Below are 18,413 nucleotides of genomic sequence, written 5' to 3'. Positions count from 1 at the left end.
TGAATCACCAGGTGATATAATTTATAAGTGGATTTTACTGTCATGCTGTTTCTGTTTTGACAGCTGAACAATGGATGTGACGTTAAACTGCTTATAGGTCACGTGAGGAATGAAAAAACATATCGCTGACATTCGTTGCCATTCCGGCTGTTGAGACTGGCTGCCTTTAGCATCACAGCAAATTAAAATGACAAAGAAGCGATTATGTTGCAGTTTCATGTCTCCCGCGACCTATAAGCACACTGATGTCACAGTTATCATTTGGCTGTTGAAGCTGAAACAGCGTGAGAAAGAAATTAGATTATAAATTATTTAGCAGTCATACTACCACATGGTATTGTACATGGAATTATTGTATCCATATATAATAATGCCTTATGCATCACTACAAAGCAGAAAACATTCCCCCATACCTTAGGTGCCTGTTCTCTATTAGGCAGCAGGAATAAGAGCAAGACAAAAAACGCAAGAATAAACAAAAGAAAAAGTACAATATTCATTTCTACTCTACATGATTAAAAATCATCTCATGAGAATGTAAATCTCAAGGAGTACTTAATATCTGATACTGAGCAGTAATGAACCTAACCACCATGCATATTAACGTTTACAAAAGGGTGTGCGTTGGTTGGCATTTCAGTTCTGACCTGTTTGCACTGCCTGCTATTAACTACAAAAAAACTGTACACTAAATCCGTGACTGCCAAACAAAAGGACTGGTTTCTTTTATTACATATATGTCGCTTGTCTTTTCCTGCACTGCTTTGCATGTACAGCTTGGTCCACCCATAGGGAATAGAGAATGGTCAGAATAGGATGCTTTAGAGTTGGCTGTTTGACAATTCTTGTTAGGTGACACATTAGCTGTGAATGTCATCTGTTACAGCCCCCTTTCTTCACTCAACTGCTGCCGTCAACATGCAAATAATTTTACACTTATGCACATGCTTTCCTGAGCTGTGTTTAAGTGTTGCCTGGATTCCCAATAGGCAGGTTGCTTCTAACAATCTAAGAGATAGTCAGAAGCAGGCTGCCAAATTCATTTCTCAGGAAAGATATGATGTGCTGTAGCAATTAAGTGAACGAAAATAAAAATGACAAGAAAAGCCATATCCGGTTTAGAGGAGAAACAAAACAAATAATTCGAAAACCAGTGTGTTTCATGTTCGTTGCATTTTTTGAGTAAATAGTAAGGAGCATAAATGTGTTGGGATATTAACAACCAACTCAAAGCACACATTTGAAATATGCAAATGCTTGATATGAGGTTTGCCTTTCTGACCAAGCTGGTGTAAACATATTTAGTTTGTAATTCAGATCTTTTCATTAATTGCATTATTCTGAAAATAAAAATTGGCAACAGGAGGCAGTTAGTTCATGCTGGCACTTCCAGCTATTCTTTGGATGTGATCTTCATTGTGCATGTCCCACAGTAAAATAATTCAATTGCATAGTCACCAGTATTTTCTATCATAAAATGTGCTGATGACTTGCAGTGAGCCGGTGATGTGACCTGGCTGGCAGATTATGAGGTGCGTCGTTCTTGTCTGTGCAGAGATGAGGTGGTATTAGGTAGGCGCCACACATGCTTGCCAGTCTGAAGTACCCAGATGTCTGCGTATAGCCCAAAGAAAAAAAATCTGTCAGTGAGACCAAGCACACAACTGCTTTCACACTAATGCAAAAAGAAGCAACAGTCAGATCATTATGTTTAAGCAGTAGCACTCTGGTCATCTAGCTTTGAAAAGATTGCTAACAGCACAATAAAGAAAGTATGACTTCAAAATAAATGCAATGTACCCTTAGAAAAGAACTGTAAACACCATCCAGCTCTGACTGATACCCCTGCCATATTGAACTCTTTTATGACAATGAATAGTACTATTACATTAGCCAGTCACAATATTCTTCTGATACATCAAATATTGATTGCTATTATAATGCATGACATTCACAATCAGTTGTTTTTATAGAATTAATTCACCTTCTGTGTTTTACAATACAAGTGACCGGTTAATTGCAGTAAGAAAATTAAGGCCAGTGAAAACTGTGAAAACAGCTGTCACTCAGCTTCCATAGCTGATAGGCAGCACAGAGCATCTACATCTGGGTCTCTCAGACTGGTGCCTCAAACACAGTAATTGCACTTACTAAACATCTGACAAGGTAGTGACGCTGTCGACAACCTTTGTTAAGGAGGAGAGCACTTATCAATTTTGATCCTGCTCCATTTAGAAAACTTTGCTTTCCTGCTCCAATAATGCTGGGTTGATACTGCTGAAATAGTTGTAAAAAGATAGTAGGTGTATTACCAATGTCAAATTACTTTTCAAACTGCTAACCCGTATAATCCTTTGCCTGCATTTAAATGACTCCATTCAGTTACAGGCACAATAAAAACTCATGATATCCTAGTGCTCTGGTAGTGAGATCAATAAAACATTGTTTCAGTTGCTGCAGAAAAGCAATGAAATTACAGACAAGCGAATGAATCAGTGCCAATACCACAGACACAACAAAACTACGCAAAATAGTAAACTTTTTACGGCACGACGCTACAGCGCGAATGGAAGCTGCTCCAATTGCACATCTCGGCGAAATTTAAGTGCCAATACTTCTCTCTCTCATTGAAGAACTCTGGAGAAACTGCACGTGTCACCATTGCACACATACAGTCCTTTGAATCAAAATTATTTAAGAGCACAGTCGAAAAAACATTATGCGCAGTTTGGGATGGTACAGCGCAATGTGTGCAATTACAAAAACGAAACCATTCCCAGCACACTGCAGCGACATGTTGGATGGTGTAAACGTGTGCTACTATTTTTTTTCTTCATAGAGGTTCATAACTGCAGCAGTTCTAAGTATACTGGAGTTGACAAAAATGAACCAATCAACCAAATCCAGTGCCCACAAAATGTTTAATGCTCTCTGTGAGCGAACAACACCGGAAAGGAAGTCAGGAAAGTTATTTTTGTGGCGAAAGTCATCGACATTTCTCGTGCATTTGACGTGCACGACTCAGAAAGCTGTAGCTACATCGTCATTCCACTTCCAGGCACAACGACTGCGCACTGTGCGCATTTGTAACGTGTAATAGGCAGGACATATTTTGTTGAGCTTGGAATTATACCCTGTACACAAACACAAGCATGAAAAACTAACGCCGAGAACCACTGCCACTGAGAAGCATACGTCGTTCCAACAGAGTGCTTTCCACGCGTTAGTTCCATTCATCGCAATAGTGAGGGAAAATATACCATGAGCTCAAAAACATGCAAGTACACTCCATATCGCAACTTCTTCGCTGGGGAGAAGTTATAGACGCGAAGCGACGGTTTCCATGGTTGTTGACTGGCTCGCGGTCGAGTGAAAACAGCGCACTTGCGGAAGCCGTTGTGTCGAACTCGAACTTCTACTGCACTCCGAAGAAGTTGTCAGAGAACACCAAGCAGCATTTACAGCACTTCACGCACCCCACCACAACATTTTGAAAGAAAATTTCAAGGACTCTGCTCACATTCTTAAGCAATCCCGCCAGGTCGTTTTCTTCCACGTTGTTGACGGCGTTGTCACGGCGCAATACGATGTCTTCCGATATCTTCAGAACAACTTCGGGCGCTTCAGAACGTCTTTCGAAGCGCACAAGTGGCACATAAATTTTCTAGCACATTCGGAGAACCACAGCACAAAAAGGCCACGCAAAGCGCAACACGAAACGCAACGTTACTAGAAAAAAAAACATCCCGAAATGCAAGCCGGCGACAAAGAGGACATGGCTCCACAGACTGCCACAGATGGTGACTGGATATTGGACTGGATTGGCTTCGACTAGCTTTTTTGCCGCGGAACCTGGCGGAAGTTTCGGTTTCATTCGGAGCTGGTTACTCTTCGGAGCGAAAATTCCTTTTGCGTGTCAGGACTCATAATTGGGAGCAGTGCTGGCGTACCATTTGGGCCTCTTTCCTGTAGCGGCCGCCAGTCTCAACTACATATTTCCTATGCTGGAAATGAATGCGCTGGGTGTGGACATTATAAGCCGCTCCACAATAGCTTCTCGGGCTTGTTTGAGGGAATTGTCAGTGGGCCTCTTCGATTATCCGCCTCTGGCAGCCCGCGGGCTGCCTGCGGGCTGCCAGAGCGCGCCGCCAGGCGCTCGATTTTCTCCGGCTGCTCCGCACACTTACGGTGGCTGCCCAGAACACGTTCGTTTTTCTCTGGCTGGGCGGTTTCGGACAGCCAGCGGGCAGCCAGACTCGCCAGGACGATTTTGCAGACGATCGCTAGACGATCTAATAGCGTCATCTGCTAGCTGGCAGCGCCGTCTGCTGGCTCCACAGCACTCCGCTGTGGCGGCTAGCAGACGACAAAATGGAGGGAGGCGCATTCGCGACAGCTTGGGTGGTTAACAGCTAGCGGTATTCACTGAGGCCGAGCTACCAGACGGCGCGAGCGTCGGCACGGCAAACGCGCCATGTTTGCGGTCGTTTCACGAAAGCTCGCGCAGTGCCACGGTACGCCGTGAGGTATCCGGCCTGTATTGCTAGTGATCCGTAACATCTTTGCACGTTGTTAAATGCGTCAACGTCCAATTTTATTTGTGGAACGCTTATTGTGCATAAAGTGCAGCAGAATTCTGTGCCGTAATTTAACCGAGCTGCATGCCGCAACTAGGCAGCAAAACTGGCCGGCTGCATTGCACGCAAGAATGTAAACGACTTGCAGCTTTTAATATCAGTTCATAACTGTCAGCTACTCATGCAGGACACATAGTAGATAACGCAGCACAGCAGCCATATTCCTAAACGGACGCTGCAGAAACTCATATTTCCAGCGGCTGTAGTCCGCGAACTGCCGAAGCCTCATTGTTTCAGCAAAAGGCATATTGTGTCATAGCTGCTTTTGTTTACGCGACAAAATGGTCGATCAAATACTGCCATGCACTCGCAGCACGAATGGCAGACAGCAAGAATGTTTTGCAGGTTTTATTGTAGAAACGTAGCGTTGCTTCCAGTGCACAAAACCTGGAATCTGTAGGCCGGTTCGCAGCAACACGATGTGCAGTAATTCCGCTACATTCAGTAGTAACACGTCACTTTCAGCAGACAGAGATGACAAGTTAAGCTAGCTAAACGAACAGACACGTTTAACTACTCACCTAGGTGAAAAACGGCACTTCGGCCGTCGGCACCCTCAGCACGGATGTGGGGTCGACCGCTTGTCAAGCAATTGCACCCTCTCATAGATTTGCATGCTTTAATTCCTCGGCCTGTCGGCAAACTTACGCCGTGCACAAGGCTGGCCTCAATATCGGTGAATTCAACGCACGGCAGCCGTCTTGTAGTACGCCCCATACCACGCCGGCACCTGCACATTCCTACGGGTCGACGTTTTCACAAAATGTAACATTTTCAGCGTGCCCGCTCTTTCGGCTTCGCGCAGTTCACGGCGTATCCACTCAGTCACACGGTGTTACGAGTCGGACAGAAATGATCTGCGGCGAGACGCTAAATACACTCACATTTCACACATCACAAGCGAGGTGAATGCTGCGGCTGCTGCGCGCGCTACCACCAACACGGCGAATGCCGCGCCGGCCACTAGCGCCCCTTGCGGATGACGTCATGTGAATACCTCCTATAGACCTCCTGCATATTTGTAAACAAACGAGGTGGCGCTGCAGTCGCTAGCGAGCTCGTGGTAGGCAAAAGGTCGGGGAGTGGCGTCGCGGATAGGTGTTGAACGCGGGCTTTCAAGGCTTGTAGGCGCGTTTCCAGTTTCTGCCAATCATAGCAATGGTCGATGCTTCCAACTTAGTAATTTGTTGAAGTACACGAGCTCGCGTTGGCCATGTGCGGCCTATAAAGAGAAATAGTTTGCCACTGTATTGTATATATGGTTAGTAGTAAGCATGCAGAAAGCGTTCCTGCCGTTTATTTATGCGCTAGGCATTGCATAAAACAAGTTTTGACACTCTGCACTAGCCGGAATGATTTTACTTCGGGACAATAGTGAGGGAAAGTGCTGGCCTTGTTTCGTCGGAGCAGACATGCGCTCATCATCTGCTGACATACGTACGTGTCGCGCTGTGCGAAAAGTGGGGACAGCGTCGTGTTCCCGATCTCCTGTCTCGCTTAGCGCTGTTTTTAGCCTCATGACCACGCACCAGCCAGGCCGACTTGTCCTCTTGTTATGCTGGTCGATTTGGCGAAAATTTTTGATTTCTAGAATTATTTTCTTTCCTAGCCCTGAAGTCTAGTTTCGTGACGAAAAATTATAGCAAAATATTGAGTTCAAATTTATATAAATTACGCTTTTTAGAAGTGTGGTCGTCAAAAATTGTGAGGTAATTTCTTTGATTTCAGTGCCGCATTTCTTTGACCAAAGCGAAAGCGAAGATGCCATAAACGAAGGAATAAACTTGAAGGTTCGTTTTGTGACCTCTCACATTTTCTGCGACTGGATCACTCACCTTCGTAATTCGCATGAAAATCAAATTATTTCATTTGTCGCAAACTATTCCTGAGACGTTGAGGAGCGTAATAAGTCTCTAGATTTTTTTGCCTACACGTGCAGTACTGTGTTAGTTATTGCTTGTAAGAAACGTTTTCATGTAACTATGCATGCATAAGTACTGATCATATAGAAAAAGAACTAATCACGTCATCGTACAGAACAGGGCTTTAGGTACATGCTGGCATAAAAAAACCGCACTATCTACTCAATTATTTGAGACCTTGGGGGGACTTGACGACGATGTAAATTATAATTACTCAGAACTGCACCAAGTATAGCTATAAATAAAGGGAATTAGTGAAACTAGAGTAGAAATTTCATAGTTGCACCAAGTTTAGTTACATATCGCATGCATGAATAACGAAAACACTTTTCATTGCCGCGTCCCCTCTCAATCTCGCCACGTGTCTGTTAGTAGCACGCCTGCGGCTGCTTCTTTCCAAACAAGCTTCGCGATCATGTACTACCTCATGAAACATGACACATGCATGATGCAATGAAAAAACATGTGACTTTTAGCACACTTAAGGTGCGCTGTTCTAAGTAAACCAACGGGACCGCGCAAGAACTTGAACTTACCAGACTTCTTTCTACTCGAATCAAATAATTACGTCATCATATCAAGAAACAGTTTCAAGTAAATATTAAATCTCATAAAACGCGCCATTAAAACATGGTGTGCTATTAACAAAAAAACGCGTTTCTTGGGGGCGAGTGAACCTGTCGGCGCCCCGTGCACTCCGGCTCAAGGTGATAAGTACGTGTGCAGCTGCATATGTCTTTTTTTTCCTTGAGCAATTATCAGCCTACTATCCTGAAGTTCAGGTGAATGAACGCAGTAACTTGCACGCTATTAAGTGCATTGAGTGGCAGTGCCTATCGACTCCCAGACTTCGCGCTTTACTACCGTGGCCCAATGCCTGTTAGCCAGTTTCCGAATGCGGCATTTATGCGCGAGAAACCTATCGAGGCTAATTTAATATTTTTTATGCTACTACGCGGATCTAGCAGTGACGCAGCTGGTCAATACATGCTGCTTCTGCAGTGCACAGGCTTGAAGCAGCCGCCGGTAGCTGCGGCAGCTGCGGTAGGCACGGGCAAGCGGAACCTGTTTTGCCTACCATGCGAAAGTCGCTGCTAACATCAGCGCCACCGCATCTTGGTGACGTCGCGGGGTGAAGGAGGTCCATACTGACTGGCCAGTTGGTCAGACATATTATAAGCAAAAACTTTGCATATATATGGACGTGACGAAGAAGGGCGAAGACAGGACTGTTGCTACAAACAAGTATAGCAACCGTCCTGTATTCGCCGTTCTTCGTAGCGTCCATATGCTACGTTTTTGCTTATGACAAACAGCTAGCGCGCAGAAACGGCGTTCGCGTTCGTATCTCTGTGCTGTTTTCCTAACATGGTTATGCTTGTCTTATTTCGAGTCGTATCTCCGAGCCGCATCTTGTTTACTCGTTTCAACTAACGCTTCTTATTTCGGCACCTCCGCGCGCCGTCTCGTGCGAAGCGTCGTTATACCTCTCTTGATTACTTGATAAGATGGTTTGGTTTCCGGTCTTATTTTATTTTACTACGTGCACGTCTGCATATCTTTCTAACGTATACGGCATGCATGCATGAGAGCTCTTGTACGTTGGCTTGCAGCTGGTATATATCTTCTCTAGCTTCTTGCGGCGTCTACGATATCTCTATTCTTGTATCAGCTAGCCGTATTTATCTTTGTTTCGTGTCTTGTAGGTTCAGCGGTCGCTCCCGCGTTTGTTTTTCGGACGATGATGGCCGCGCTTCGCGATTTCGGCAGTTCTTCGTGGGGTCTCGAACTGGCGCGCCGTTATCTCTTAAACTCGTTTGCGCGCGGCGTCTATCATCGCCTCTGGTATCAGCTATAGCTGTATTGTATATCTTTGCTTTTTTCTCTTGCAGCTGGCTCAGCGATCGCTAACGACGCCAGTTTCGTTCGCACCTCTGGGTTTCGACTCGATCGTATCGGCATATGCGCGCGCTCCGAGCGACGTCGACGTGGTATACGCGTGAGACACGCGCGGTTCACGGCAGATAACGGATGCATCGTCGCATATACTATGCATCCGTTATCTGCCGTGCTACGGATATATCGTAGACGCCGCAAACTAAGCCAACACTTAAGCCACTTAAGCCAGCAGCAAAAAGCGCTACAATTAACATACATTCAGTACGACACATGTGCGTGCATGTCTACATCAGAGGGAGCGCGCCGACACGCGCGTATGTGCTGCAATAATCAAAAACAAGACCGGAAACCAACTCCGTGGAGTTCATGAGAGATAGCGGATGCACGTGTGTATCTCTCGTGAACTCCACGGAGTTGGTTTCCGGTCTTGTTTTAATTATTGCAGCACATACGCGCATGTCGGCGTGCTCCCTCTGATGTAGACATACACGCACATGTGTCGTACTGAATGTAGGTCAATTGTAGCGCTTTTTGCTGCTGGCTTAAGTGCTGGCTTAGTTTGCGGCGTCTACGATATATCCGTAGCTCTCTTCTGGAATCTACGTATCTTTGGTTGGTCTCTTGCAGAGGTTGAGCGATATCACTCTGTTTCGGACAGCGCTTTGGCATCCAGCTCTGCGCGGCAACCGTGCGGCATCTCTTTGGTGCGGACATGCATGCGTGCGCCTGCGTTGGTGCAAGCTTACGGGCAGTATCTTATTCCGTTTCTTTCGCGCTTTACGGATTAGCAGGAGTCGCTCGTTCTGCATGCTATCTTTTGCATCTGCTTCGTCCCTTATTTATACGTCAGCTCCTTTCTAACGCTTTCACTTCATACGTTCATTTCGGAGGAGATACAGGATGGCCGCGCCGCTGAGAGTCCTCTTGGAAGGTGTGGAGACAGAAATTTTTGAGGCAGTAGACGACACCGGTGCACCCATTTTCCACGGAAACCAGCGCCTTTATGTGACAGCAGGTACGTACGTATATAGCTTTCTCGCTGTGTATGTATATGCAATATTTGATCACGCAGTACATAGTGCGCAAAATATATATGCTTTCCTTTGGTTGCAGACAACTTGCAGGTTTGGCTCAATGCGCCGGCAGCCCCCGTCCCATATCTACCACCGAGCCTGGGGAGTTGTGGCCTCGGGCCAAAGTTCTGTTCGTGATTGAAGAATATAAAAATTTCAAATCAGACCCTTCTAAACGCCTAAAAACTAAAAGACAACTCTGGGAAAATTTGGCAGATTTGATGAATTCAAAATTCGGATGCCATTTGACCCATTCGAAAATTCAGAACAAGTGGCGGGGTCTAGAGAGAAAATATATAAAATGGTGCGACACCATAATAGCCAATCAGGGGCGGACCGGAGAACATGCGACTTTGAAGTGTAAGTATTACTTGTATACGTACGTAGAACATGATCTGAGAAGAGTAAATTAATTTCTACAGAATGGAAAACTTGTTATGTTTTCCTGTTTATATGCATACGTGAGTTTTGCCTCTGAAGCAGTTTAGTCATTCCACAAACCTGTTAAGAATGTTGCGGCATTTTTTACTCTTTGGTCAAGGTAGATTGTGTGACAGAATAATTAACTGCACCAATTTTGGACATCTGTTGTCTAAATGATGTAATTCCTGTAGTAATTTTAGGGTGTTATAGATTACACAGCAACATTTGGGTGGTTAAATTGACTCCTTTTGTCAACTGCATATGGCTGCTGAGAGGCATAAATCCAGACTTTGTGCTCATGCCAACAGCGCTGCTGCTGGGCAACTATAGGGCAATATGCATGCTGTGGTTATAGGCTAGCTGTACATGTGTCTTGTCTCGCTGAATAGACATATGTCTAGCTTCATGCATAAAATAGTGTGTTTACAAAGAGCTGTACACATATTAAGTGATGTCATATATATGTGTCAAATGGATCCTATATTTTTTTTTTGTTCTCAGGGAGCTCGCTGAAATCTTTGGAAAAGCGCACAGCATCAACCCACCCTACCTGCTGGGGCCAGGACTCGTCCAGAGCATCCAAGAGTGAGTCATTTTTTTTCTGCACACGAGAAGTGCGACAGAGAACTTACATGCATTGTAGCACAGGCTTCGCCGAAATAAGTAACTAGTATATTGGGCTTGCCTCTCAGCCATATAGTGGACCCTTTATGGCACCACTACACAGAAAATGGCCTCAGATAGTGAGGAATGATTCTCCATACAGATTTAGGGTTTAAAGGGTGCCATGCATGTGCTTCATTACATGCCTAAAGAACATACCCAGCTGCTTGGTTACTTTTGGAAAAGACAGTGCATGTCATGCAAAACATATTTAAAATCAAACACCACCAGGGGTTTCCCCAAGCATAAAATCAGGGGGATGTTGTTGAAGTAGGGGAGTAGTGGTAGTCATTTTTCAGTTTTTAATTGTGTCTTGATGTAGCACTTAGCACAAGAAAGGCCCATGAGTGCAGCACTACACTCATGACAAAGGGTGTCAACAATTGCTTCGCTTTAGACAAGGATACAAGTCATATTTATCAAGAGACAAAAGTAAGAAACAACGACTACATGAAATGTGTCCAGAAACGGTGCAGTAGCTCGGACTACTAAACCTAACAAAAAAACTCTGTTCCACACCAGTCGCATATCAGAGACTTGTAAACCTCTGCAAAACATGCATCTTTGCTCTGAACATAACAGACCGAGTCAATAATTAAACACACACACCAAGAAGTCTAATGTGCATGCTCAACTCTGTACGCACACGTGGAAGGTGTACATCAGAGCTTTGAAGTCAGCCGTGATGATATGCATGACACTGACACATCTAGGTATCAACATTTATGGCTGCTACGCACAGTTGGTTGAATATGTATAAGCACAAGGTTGAATATGTACAAGGCTCTTCGCACACTCCGACTATTCACTCAATAACTATAAACCAATCAAAAAATATAAACCAAGACATGAGTATATCTGTGTGTTTCCTACTAATAAAATAACTGAACTGCCACAAATATATGGCGCATTCTCAGCCACATTCCTAGCAGTTACATATGTGAGTTAGGTATGAAAAAAGTTCACTACCAATTAAGGAAGGGCCTTCAGAAAAACAAGGGGATGTGTAGGGAATCCACTGAACCTAGCACAAAATATATGGCAGGCAGTAAACAGCTGGTTTAAGGGCACATGGAAGGCCACAGGCATTGAAAAATTTGACTTTGTCTACAAATGAGTGATTTTTCTTGATTAATGTGGCCAACATGTGAAATAGTGGCCCAATACATCAAGAACATTATGGCACCACATATGTAAGGGTTCATGTTTTGAGCGATATTGTGCCATTGCTCTCAGCAATCTAGAATTACTGACAATAAAATGCTCTCACTTTTTGAAAATGGATCTTGACACATTTGAAAGGACATTAAATCTGTGAAATTTAGTTTGCACTTCTTGAAAAAGTCTGTGTTCTAGCTTCCTTGTAAATGTAAATGTGGTATGAGCATTATAAGGTTCCTTCTATGGCTGTTTAGGGTGCAACAATAAACTTGACAGGTTAATTTCATGCGGTGGACTTTTTTGACTTTTTGAACAAAATACAAAACAATCTGCAGTGTTAATTTTTTTTGGCTAACTGAAATTGAAAAGCCTTTCATAGCAATTTAATCCCTGTTTCCTAAATGGTTTGAAAGATGCTCCAAGCTGACTTTTGCTGTCAGCAGAATTATATGTACGAAATTAAATGACTAAATGAATGACAGTGCCCTTTGTGTAGGGATTACACATATGCACTACAAAGTCTCTGTTCTTTAGTGCAAGGAATGCATAATGATGTCGCATTATTTTGCCACCAGCCGCCAGGCTGAACCTGCAGCCAGCCCCCAGCCTGGTCCCAGCAGGGTAACTGCCACAGCGAGCCCAATTCCTGGCAGCTCGCAACTGAGCACGAGCAGAGGCAGCACTACTGCTGGAGACTCGCAGCCCCCAAGCCCATCTACGCTGCCAAGCCCCCGGCAGCAGCAACCAGGCCCAGCCAGGAAGAGGCCCAGGAGAGATACCACTCGTGCAGTGCTCGAGAGTGCCATCACCCATCTTGAGGTGGCCGAAGCTAACAGACAGCAGCGGCACAGGGAGCGGATGGCTCTTCAGGAGAGGAAGGTTGCTGCTGAAGAGAGGAGGACTGCAGCTCTTGAGCGGGTGGCTGCAGCACTGGAACGGCAGGTGCTTGTCTCACTCTTTTCTCCGATACGTGCCCCAACTCGTTCCCCAATTCATTCTCCGATTCACTCTCCAAGCCCTCCTTACTATAATGCTTAATTTTAATGTTTTGTCTTTTGTCTAGTCAGCACTTTTATAATTGTCATTCATAATTGCTGTTATATGTTTGTGTTCAGTTCTGTATATTTCTGCTAAGTTGCTATGTATGTGTGTGTGCATGTGTACACTTAGACATGTAGATTCATCTCGTTCTTGGCTGAACTTCATATTGTGTACATACTTTATTAAAGTTTACAACCCTCTAATAAGATCTGCATGTTTCATGTAATGTACATTCTGATCACTTGTTTCTGTGTGTACTGATAATAAATTGGATGGCAACAAAATTTCCAGAGCATCCTTGTCTAAATTTCTCTAGCACACACCATCCTTCTAGCAGTTTAGCTTGCATGCTTGTTGTCATTTACTATTCATGGGACACAATGCACATTTGAACATGTCAGCCATCTTATGGTGACTGAAGCTAACATTCAGCAGTGGATGGCCATTCAAGAGATTGCTGCTGGCTAGAGGAGGTTTACAGCACTTAACTGGGTGGCTGCAGCCCTTGAGCGATGGACCTCCTCCTCACATCATTCTCCAAGCCTCCTAACTAATGCATAGTTTTTAATGTTTTCTTTTATTTTGTCTAATAAGCAGTTGACATTTTTTATAACTTTCATTAATTAATTGCTTCTGTATGTTTCATTCTGTTCAGTTCCATATATTTCCACTAATTTGCTGCATGTGTGCGTGTATACGCACACTTGTAAATTCATCTCTTATCCTCTATTACATTTCAATATGTGTGTACTTTAAATTATCCTAGTGCGTCATCTTTCGATATATTCTACAACCATGCATACGTAATAAGATCTCAGTGTTTCATTGAATATACATTCAGATTACTTGTAGAGCATACCTGTCTAAAATATCTCTATTGCATGCCCTTATTCCAGCAGTTTATAGCTTACACACTGCCTCTTGTCATTTACTGTTCAGGGGGCAGAATGCAGGCATATACGAAGAGAAAACTGAAAGGCTACTCTGTATGATTTACGCACGAAAATTTATTTCCTGAACATCACACATGAACATCATTTTGTGTACCAATATCCCTTGCTACATTAACCAGTCTATGCAGGTGACAGGCAGTGGCATACTCCAAGAAGTAAGGAAAAAATAAGGAATTAACCTACACTAAAATGTGTCATCCTGCATGACCACACAGCTAGATTTGCCCATAGAACACAGAGCTTGAAACGTAGCAGCGTCAACAAGACTAACAACAAAGCGTTGCAATATACACAACTTATATGAGAAACTTATACAGCTCACATTCAAACTCATACTATGGGTTAATGATATACTCCCTCATTAATTAAGGGCAGGCCACAGGTGTTAGTGGAGTATGGTCAATAATTAAGCAGTTTTTTGATTAAACTTAAGCACTCTTTATGCAGTTTATTGCAAGAAAAATTATGAGATTCAGCTAAAAAATTCTGCTAGTGCACGGTTCAGGTACACCATTACCACAAAACAGAAAAGGCTTCCAATTCAACAACAAACAGTTCTGAGCAGGAGCTAGCAGATCCCACTTCAGAACCAGAAGTTCCCAGTAGGGACCAGAATTAAGATGAGCCCAGCACAAAATCAGCTGCCCTATTAGGACCATATATACACTAAAAAAAACCTATTCCTTCTGGGACAAATATAACCACCGAAAACAGCAATTCCCATTTGCAAATCAACACCTGGGATATTATTGTGATGAGGTAAAACCATGTAAGAAAGGACGATCATGTACAGCTATTTAATTAAAGCGCTGTTGCATTCAACAATGCACCATAATATTCTTCACCACATCATCTATCTGCAATGTACATAACAAATATTTCAATGTAAAAAGCAGAAATCGAATGCAAATACAAAAGTACACAAATGAAAAGGACAATAAAAACTCTTGGCAAAAAATTTAGGAAGACCACTCAATTAAGAAAAGATAAAAAAGGCTGCAAGTCATCATACGTGCCAATTGCATTGCTTCATTTATAGTCCCAACAGGCAACATATACATAACAATATTGTTGCTGAAAGCAAATAATTCAATTTCTCTGCTTTCAGCCTTAATTTTATCTTTAAATATAATGGAGTGATGGAAGCTTGCTCACACTGCATAAAGCTCTAGCAATGAAAAAATAATTGAAGGCAGGTATACATGAGAGGCATATATACTTCACGATTGAAGGCTCTGAGCCACGCTGTCGCGCAAAGTTCCTGCCGAAACAGCACTCTCTTCCTCGTCGTCGGCAGGCTCGGTTGGCGACACGTTGGTTCCGCTGTCCACCTCCTCCAAGATTTCCATTGCGTCGCCGCACCTCCTTGCCTTGTTGTGCAGCACGCAAGCTGCCAGCACGATGTGCACCGCCTGGCTTATTCTGGCGACGTCGGTGTAGAGGAGCCGCTGAAATCGCGTCTTCAACAGGCCGAAGCTGCCCTCCACAACAATGCGCTGCCGACTGTGCGCATTGTTGAATGCCGCCATCCAAGGCTGCCAGTTGGTCATGGAGTGGCGGTACGGGGGCAGCAGCCACGGCAGCAACGGATACGCAGCGTCTCCCAAAAGGTATCCTCCTGCGCGAATTAATTCACATATGTAAGAAATACAAATTAACAAATTAAAACCTCCTGCGTATATATGACCGACCGTAGCATATGTAGCAATTTGTAAACACGTAATTCCGAGCTTCACTATATCAATACCTGTTGCTCACAGTTCAGCTTGGTTAAAACTTGCCGAAACTATCCGAGACGATTAATCGATATCTTGCACATATGCGCGCCGCTTTCAGTTTTCTAAACTCTCTTCCGCGCATCATGCACGTAATAAACACGCATAAGTGATGTAACAATAAGAAGTTCTTTAACTCACCTTCGCATTTAGATTCCCCGTCTTTGAAGAGGAAGCTCTCGCGGAGAACTCTGGAGTCGTGCGCGCTGCCGGGGAAGCCGACGAAGACGTTTACGAAAACCATGTCAGCGTTGCAAACCCCCTGGAGTATGATGGAATGAAAGTTTTTTCGATTATAACTTTCCTCCGACTCCGAGGGCCGAGGAATGCGGACATGGCATCCATCGATGGCCCCGATGACGTCCGGCAGCACTCGTCCGCGACGGCCGTGCTGGCAGAAAGCCGCCTTGCTGCGCTGACGCTCGTCGGGGTCCGGCCAGCATATCTCTCTCTCGCTTATTGAGAACAAGTAATCTAATACCCGACATATTGCAGCGTGGACCGTCGACTCACGTCGAATTTGTCGGCAATCTGGTACATCGTGGTTTGAGTACCGATGTACGTCAGTGCGACGAGCAGATCGTCTTCTGGGCAGATATCTGGCGCCGTCCTCGACATCCCTCCGGGTAGAAGGCAGATGCCTCAAATTCGCCAGTGAGATCTGCGCACAACCTTCTCGAAATCCGAAACAGTTTCCGGAATTCAAATTCCAAATATGTGGGCACGACTCGCTCCACATAGAGTGGGACCTTGTGACGGTCCTGCCTCTCTACATGCGCCGCCAGGAGAAGCATGACAGACGCGTCGTCGTCATCATCTTCGCTGTCAACGGGCTCACTCCGGTCAACAGCATCGGTGAGTGCGGCAAGCGCAGCTACCTCTTCGCTCGACATGATGAAAGTGATCAGTAGACGACGCAACAGGCGACGCGGACGCGAGAGCCGGCTGCTCGCGGTTTCCGGTGGCTGGCAGTTCCCGTGACCATGACGCGACATCCTGTCAGGGGCTAACTTGCTGGCCGCCAGCGGGCTGCCCGAGCGTGGAAAATCGAAGAGGCTCAGTGTTGGCTTCGCGTCAAGCGACAGATGTGCTTAAAGGGACTATGCAACGAATAAGAAGTCACTTGTAAATGTTTTCAATGCTTAGAAATGATGCTAAGAAGCATTCACACCAAGTATGAGTCTTCAGAACTGAGCCGGCAATTTATTATGAACTTTTAAAAACCGTGTTTTTTCAAAATTCGCGGGCCGATTGGTGTACTCGTAGTGACCGATTTTGGAACTAAAATCGTGGAACAAAGACGTCCATTCCATTCCAAAAACTTTTATTTCCATCAGAAATGAAGACCCCCTACTCCCTACCCCTGGCACGCAGGCCTAGGGGCAGGGGCCGGGGCCTCCGCGACTAGATGCAGGCAAATAGTTGCTGTCTCTTCGCGGACTCTACCGCCAGATGGATGGCTTTCCTCTGCATGGCGGGGTCCGCGCTTTGCAGAAGGGTCTCCCAGGCTTCTCTACTATTTATTCCTTCATTGACACCTGGGGAGTGTGTGCATTGCCAGATTATGTGGTCGAGGGTCCCCCTCTCCCCGCATTCCTTACATTTATCATCTATGTCTTCGTCTTTCAGGACGTGTGATGCCCATACCGGATTTATGTAGTTTCCTGCTTGTAATCTGCGCCAAGTTGTTGCCTCTCTGTTTCCGAGCTCTTTGTCCGGTGGAGGGACAGTTCTTCGCTGTAATCTGTAGTTTTCTATTATCTCCGTGTATGTCTGTAGTCTCTCGTCAAGCTCCTTGCAATCGGGCGGCTCTGCTCTTGCCCGGAGGTAGAGATCTCGGGCTAAGAGGTGCGCCGCCTCGTTGCCTGGAACTGACGTGTGAGCTGGTACCCATATGAGGCTAATTTTTCTATCAATTTTCCTTCCAACTAGTATTCGCACAACTTCTGGTGCTACTCTGTCCCTTCCGTAATTGCAGATGGCTGTTTTGCTGTCGCTTATTATGTAACTTGCCTTGGTGCCTACGCAAGCAAGCGCTATTGCTACTTCTTCCGCTACCTCTGTATTGCGGCTGCGTATTGTTGCTGCCGAGATTGCTCTACCTTAACCATCTACTACCGAGGCTACTGCTGCTCCCAGTTTGCCGCTCGCCGCATCTGTGTATGCCACTGTCTCGCTGTTTACTTCGCTGAAGCGTTTGACTAGTGCTTCAGCTCTTTTTTCCCTCCTTTCCTTATTGAAGGTGGGATGCATGTTCTTGGGAAGCGGGTCAATCCTCAGCTGTTCCCTCATTTTTCTTGGAATATCCTGTTTCTTTTGCATGCTTCTATCTGTCCGCAGTCCCACCATGCTTAGAATGGCCCTGCCTGTGTACGTTTGGCTGAGTCTTTCCTGCTGGGCGGTCCTTACTGCTTCGGCTATTTCTTTCCATGTATTATGGATTCCCATTGCTAGGAGTCTTTCGGTAGAGGTGCTTATGGGTATTCCGAGTGCTCTTTTGTAGCATCTCCTGATTATTGAGTCCAATTTATCTCTTTCTGAGGCCCGGATGTTTAGATATGGTGTAGCGTAGCTGAGTCGGCTGATGACGTATGCTTGTACCAGCTTAACGAGGCTCCTTTCCTTTAGCCCTCTTCCCTTGAGGGCTATTCTTCTGAATATCCCAGTCATCTGTGCTGCGTAGCCTTCCAATGTCTTTATGGTTTCGTCGTTGTATCCGTTACTTTGAATGAAAGGACCTAATATTCTTATTTTGTCTACTTTGGGTACTGGTTTGGTTTGTTTCCGACCATGATGTTGAGATCGCTGTTTTTTTTTCAGCCTTAATGATTTGGGATTGTACATTAAGAGTTCTGATTTTTCTGGT

The 18,413-nt window shown here is 44.8% G+C and overlaps 2 protein-coding genes across 3 annotated transcripts in view; both read left to right on the top strand.

Annotated features, from left to right (window-relative positions):
- The window catches only part of LOC144102045 (uncharacterized), an 87,276-nt gene that overhangs the window by 15,908 nt on the left and 52,955 nt on the right, over positions 1-18,413 (top strand). The window lies entirely within an intron of this gene.
- Positions 9,211-12,966, top strand: LOC144102036 (uncharacterized). Its single transcript, XM_077635306.1, has 4 exons — positions 9,211-9,473; positions 9,572-9,891; positions 10,456-10,539; positions 12,354-12,966. The coding sequence occupies exons 2-4, from the start codon at positions 9,770-9,772 to the stop codon at positions 12,814-12,816; spliced, it is 669 nt and encodes a 222-aa protein (XP_077491432.1). The 5' UTR covers positions 9,211-9,473; positions 9,572-9,769; the 3' UTR covers positions 12,817-12,966.

The sequence above is a fragment of the Amblyomma americanum genome, chromosome 1 (assembly GCF_052857255.1).
Source record: "Amblyomma americanum isolate KBUSLIRL-KWMA chromosome 1, ASM5285725v1, whole genome shotgun sequence".
NCBI classification, from domain to species: Eukaryota; Metazoa; Arthropoda; class Arachnida; order Ixodida; family Ixodidae; genus Amblyomma; species Amblyomma americanum.
The sequence above is the reverse complement of the archived record's forward strand: the minus strand, read 5'-3'. Positions and strand labels throughout refer to the sequence as shown.

Coding starts and splice junctions, on each gene's coding strand:
- LOC144102036 (XM_077635306.1), top strand. CDS start 9,770: ATGCCATTTGACCCATTCGAAAATTCAGAACAAGTGGCGGGGTCTAGA. Junction 9,892..10,455: donor AGAACATGCGACTTTGAAGT/GTAAGTATTACT, acceptor TTTTGTTCTCAG/GGAGCTCGCTGAAATCTTTG. Junction 10,540..12,353: donor CTCGTCCAGAGCATCCAAGA/GTGAGTCATTTT, acceptor TTTTGCCACCAG/CCGCCAGGCTGAACCTGCAG.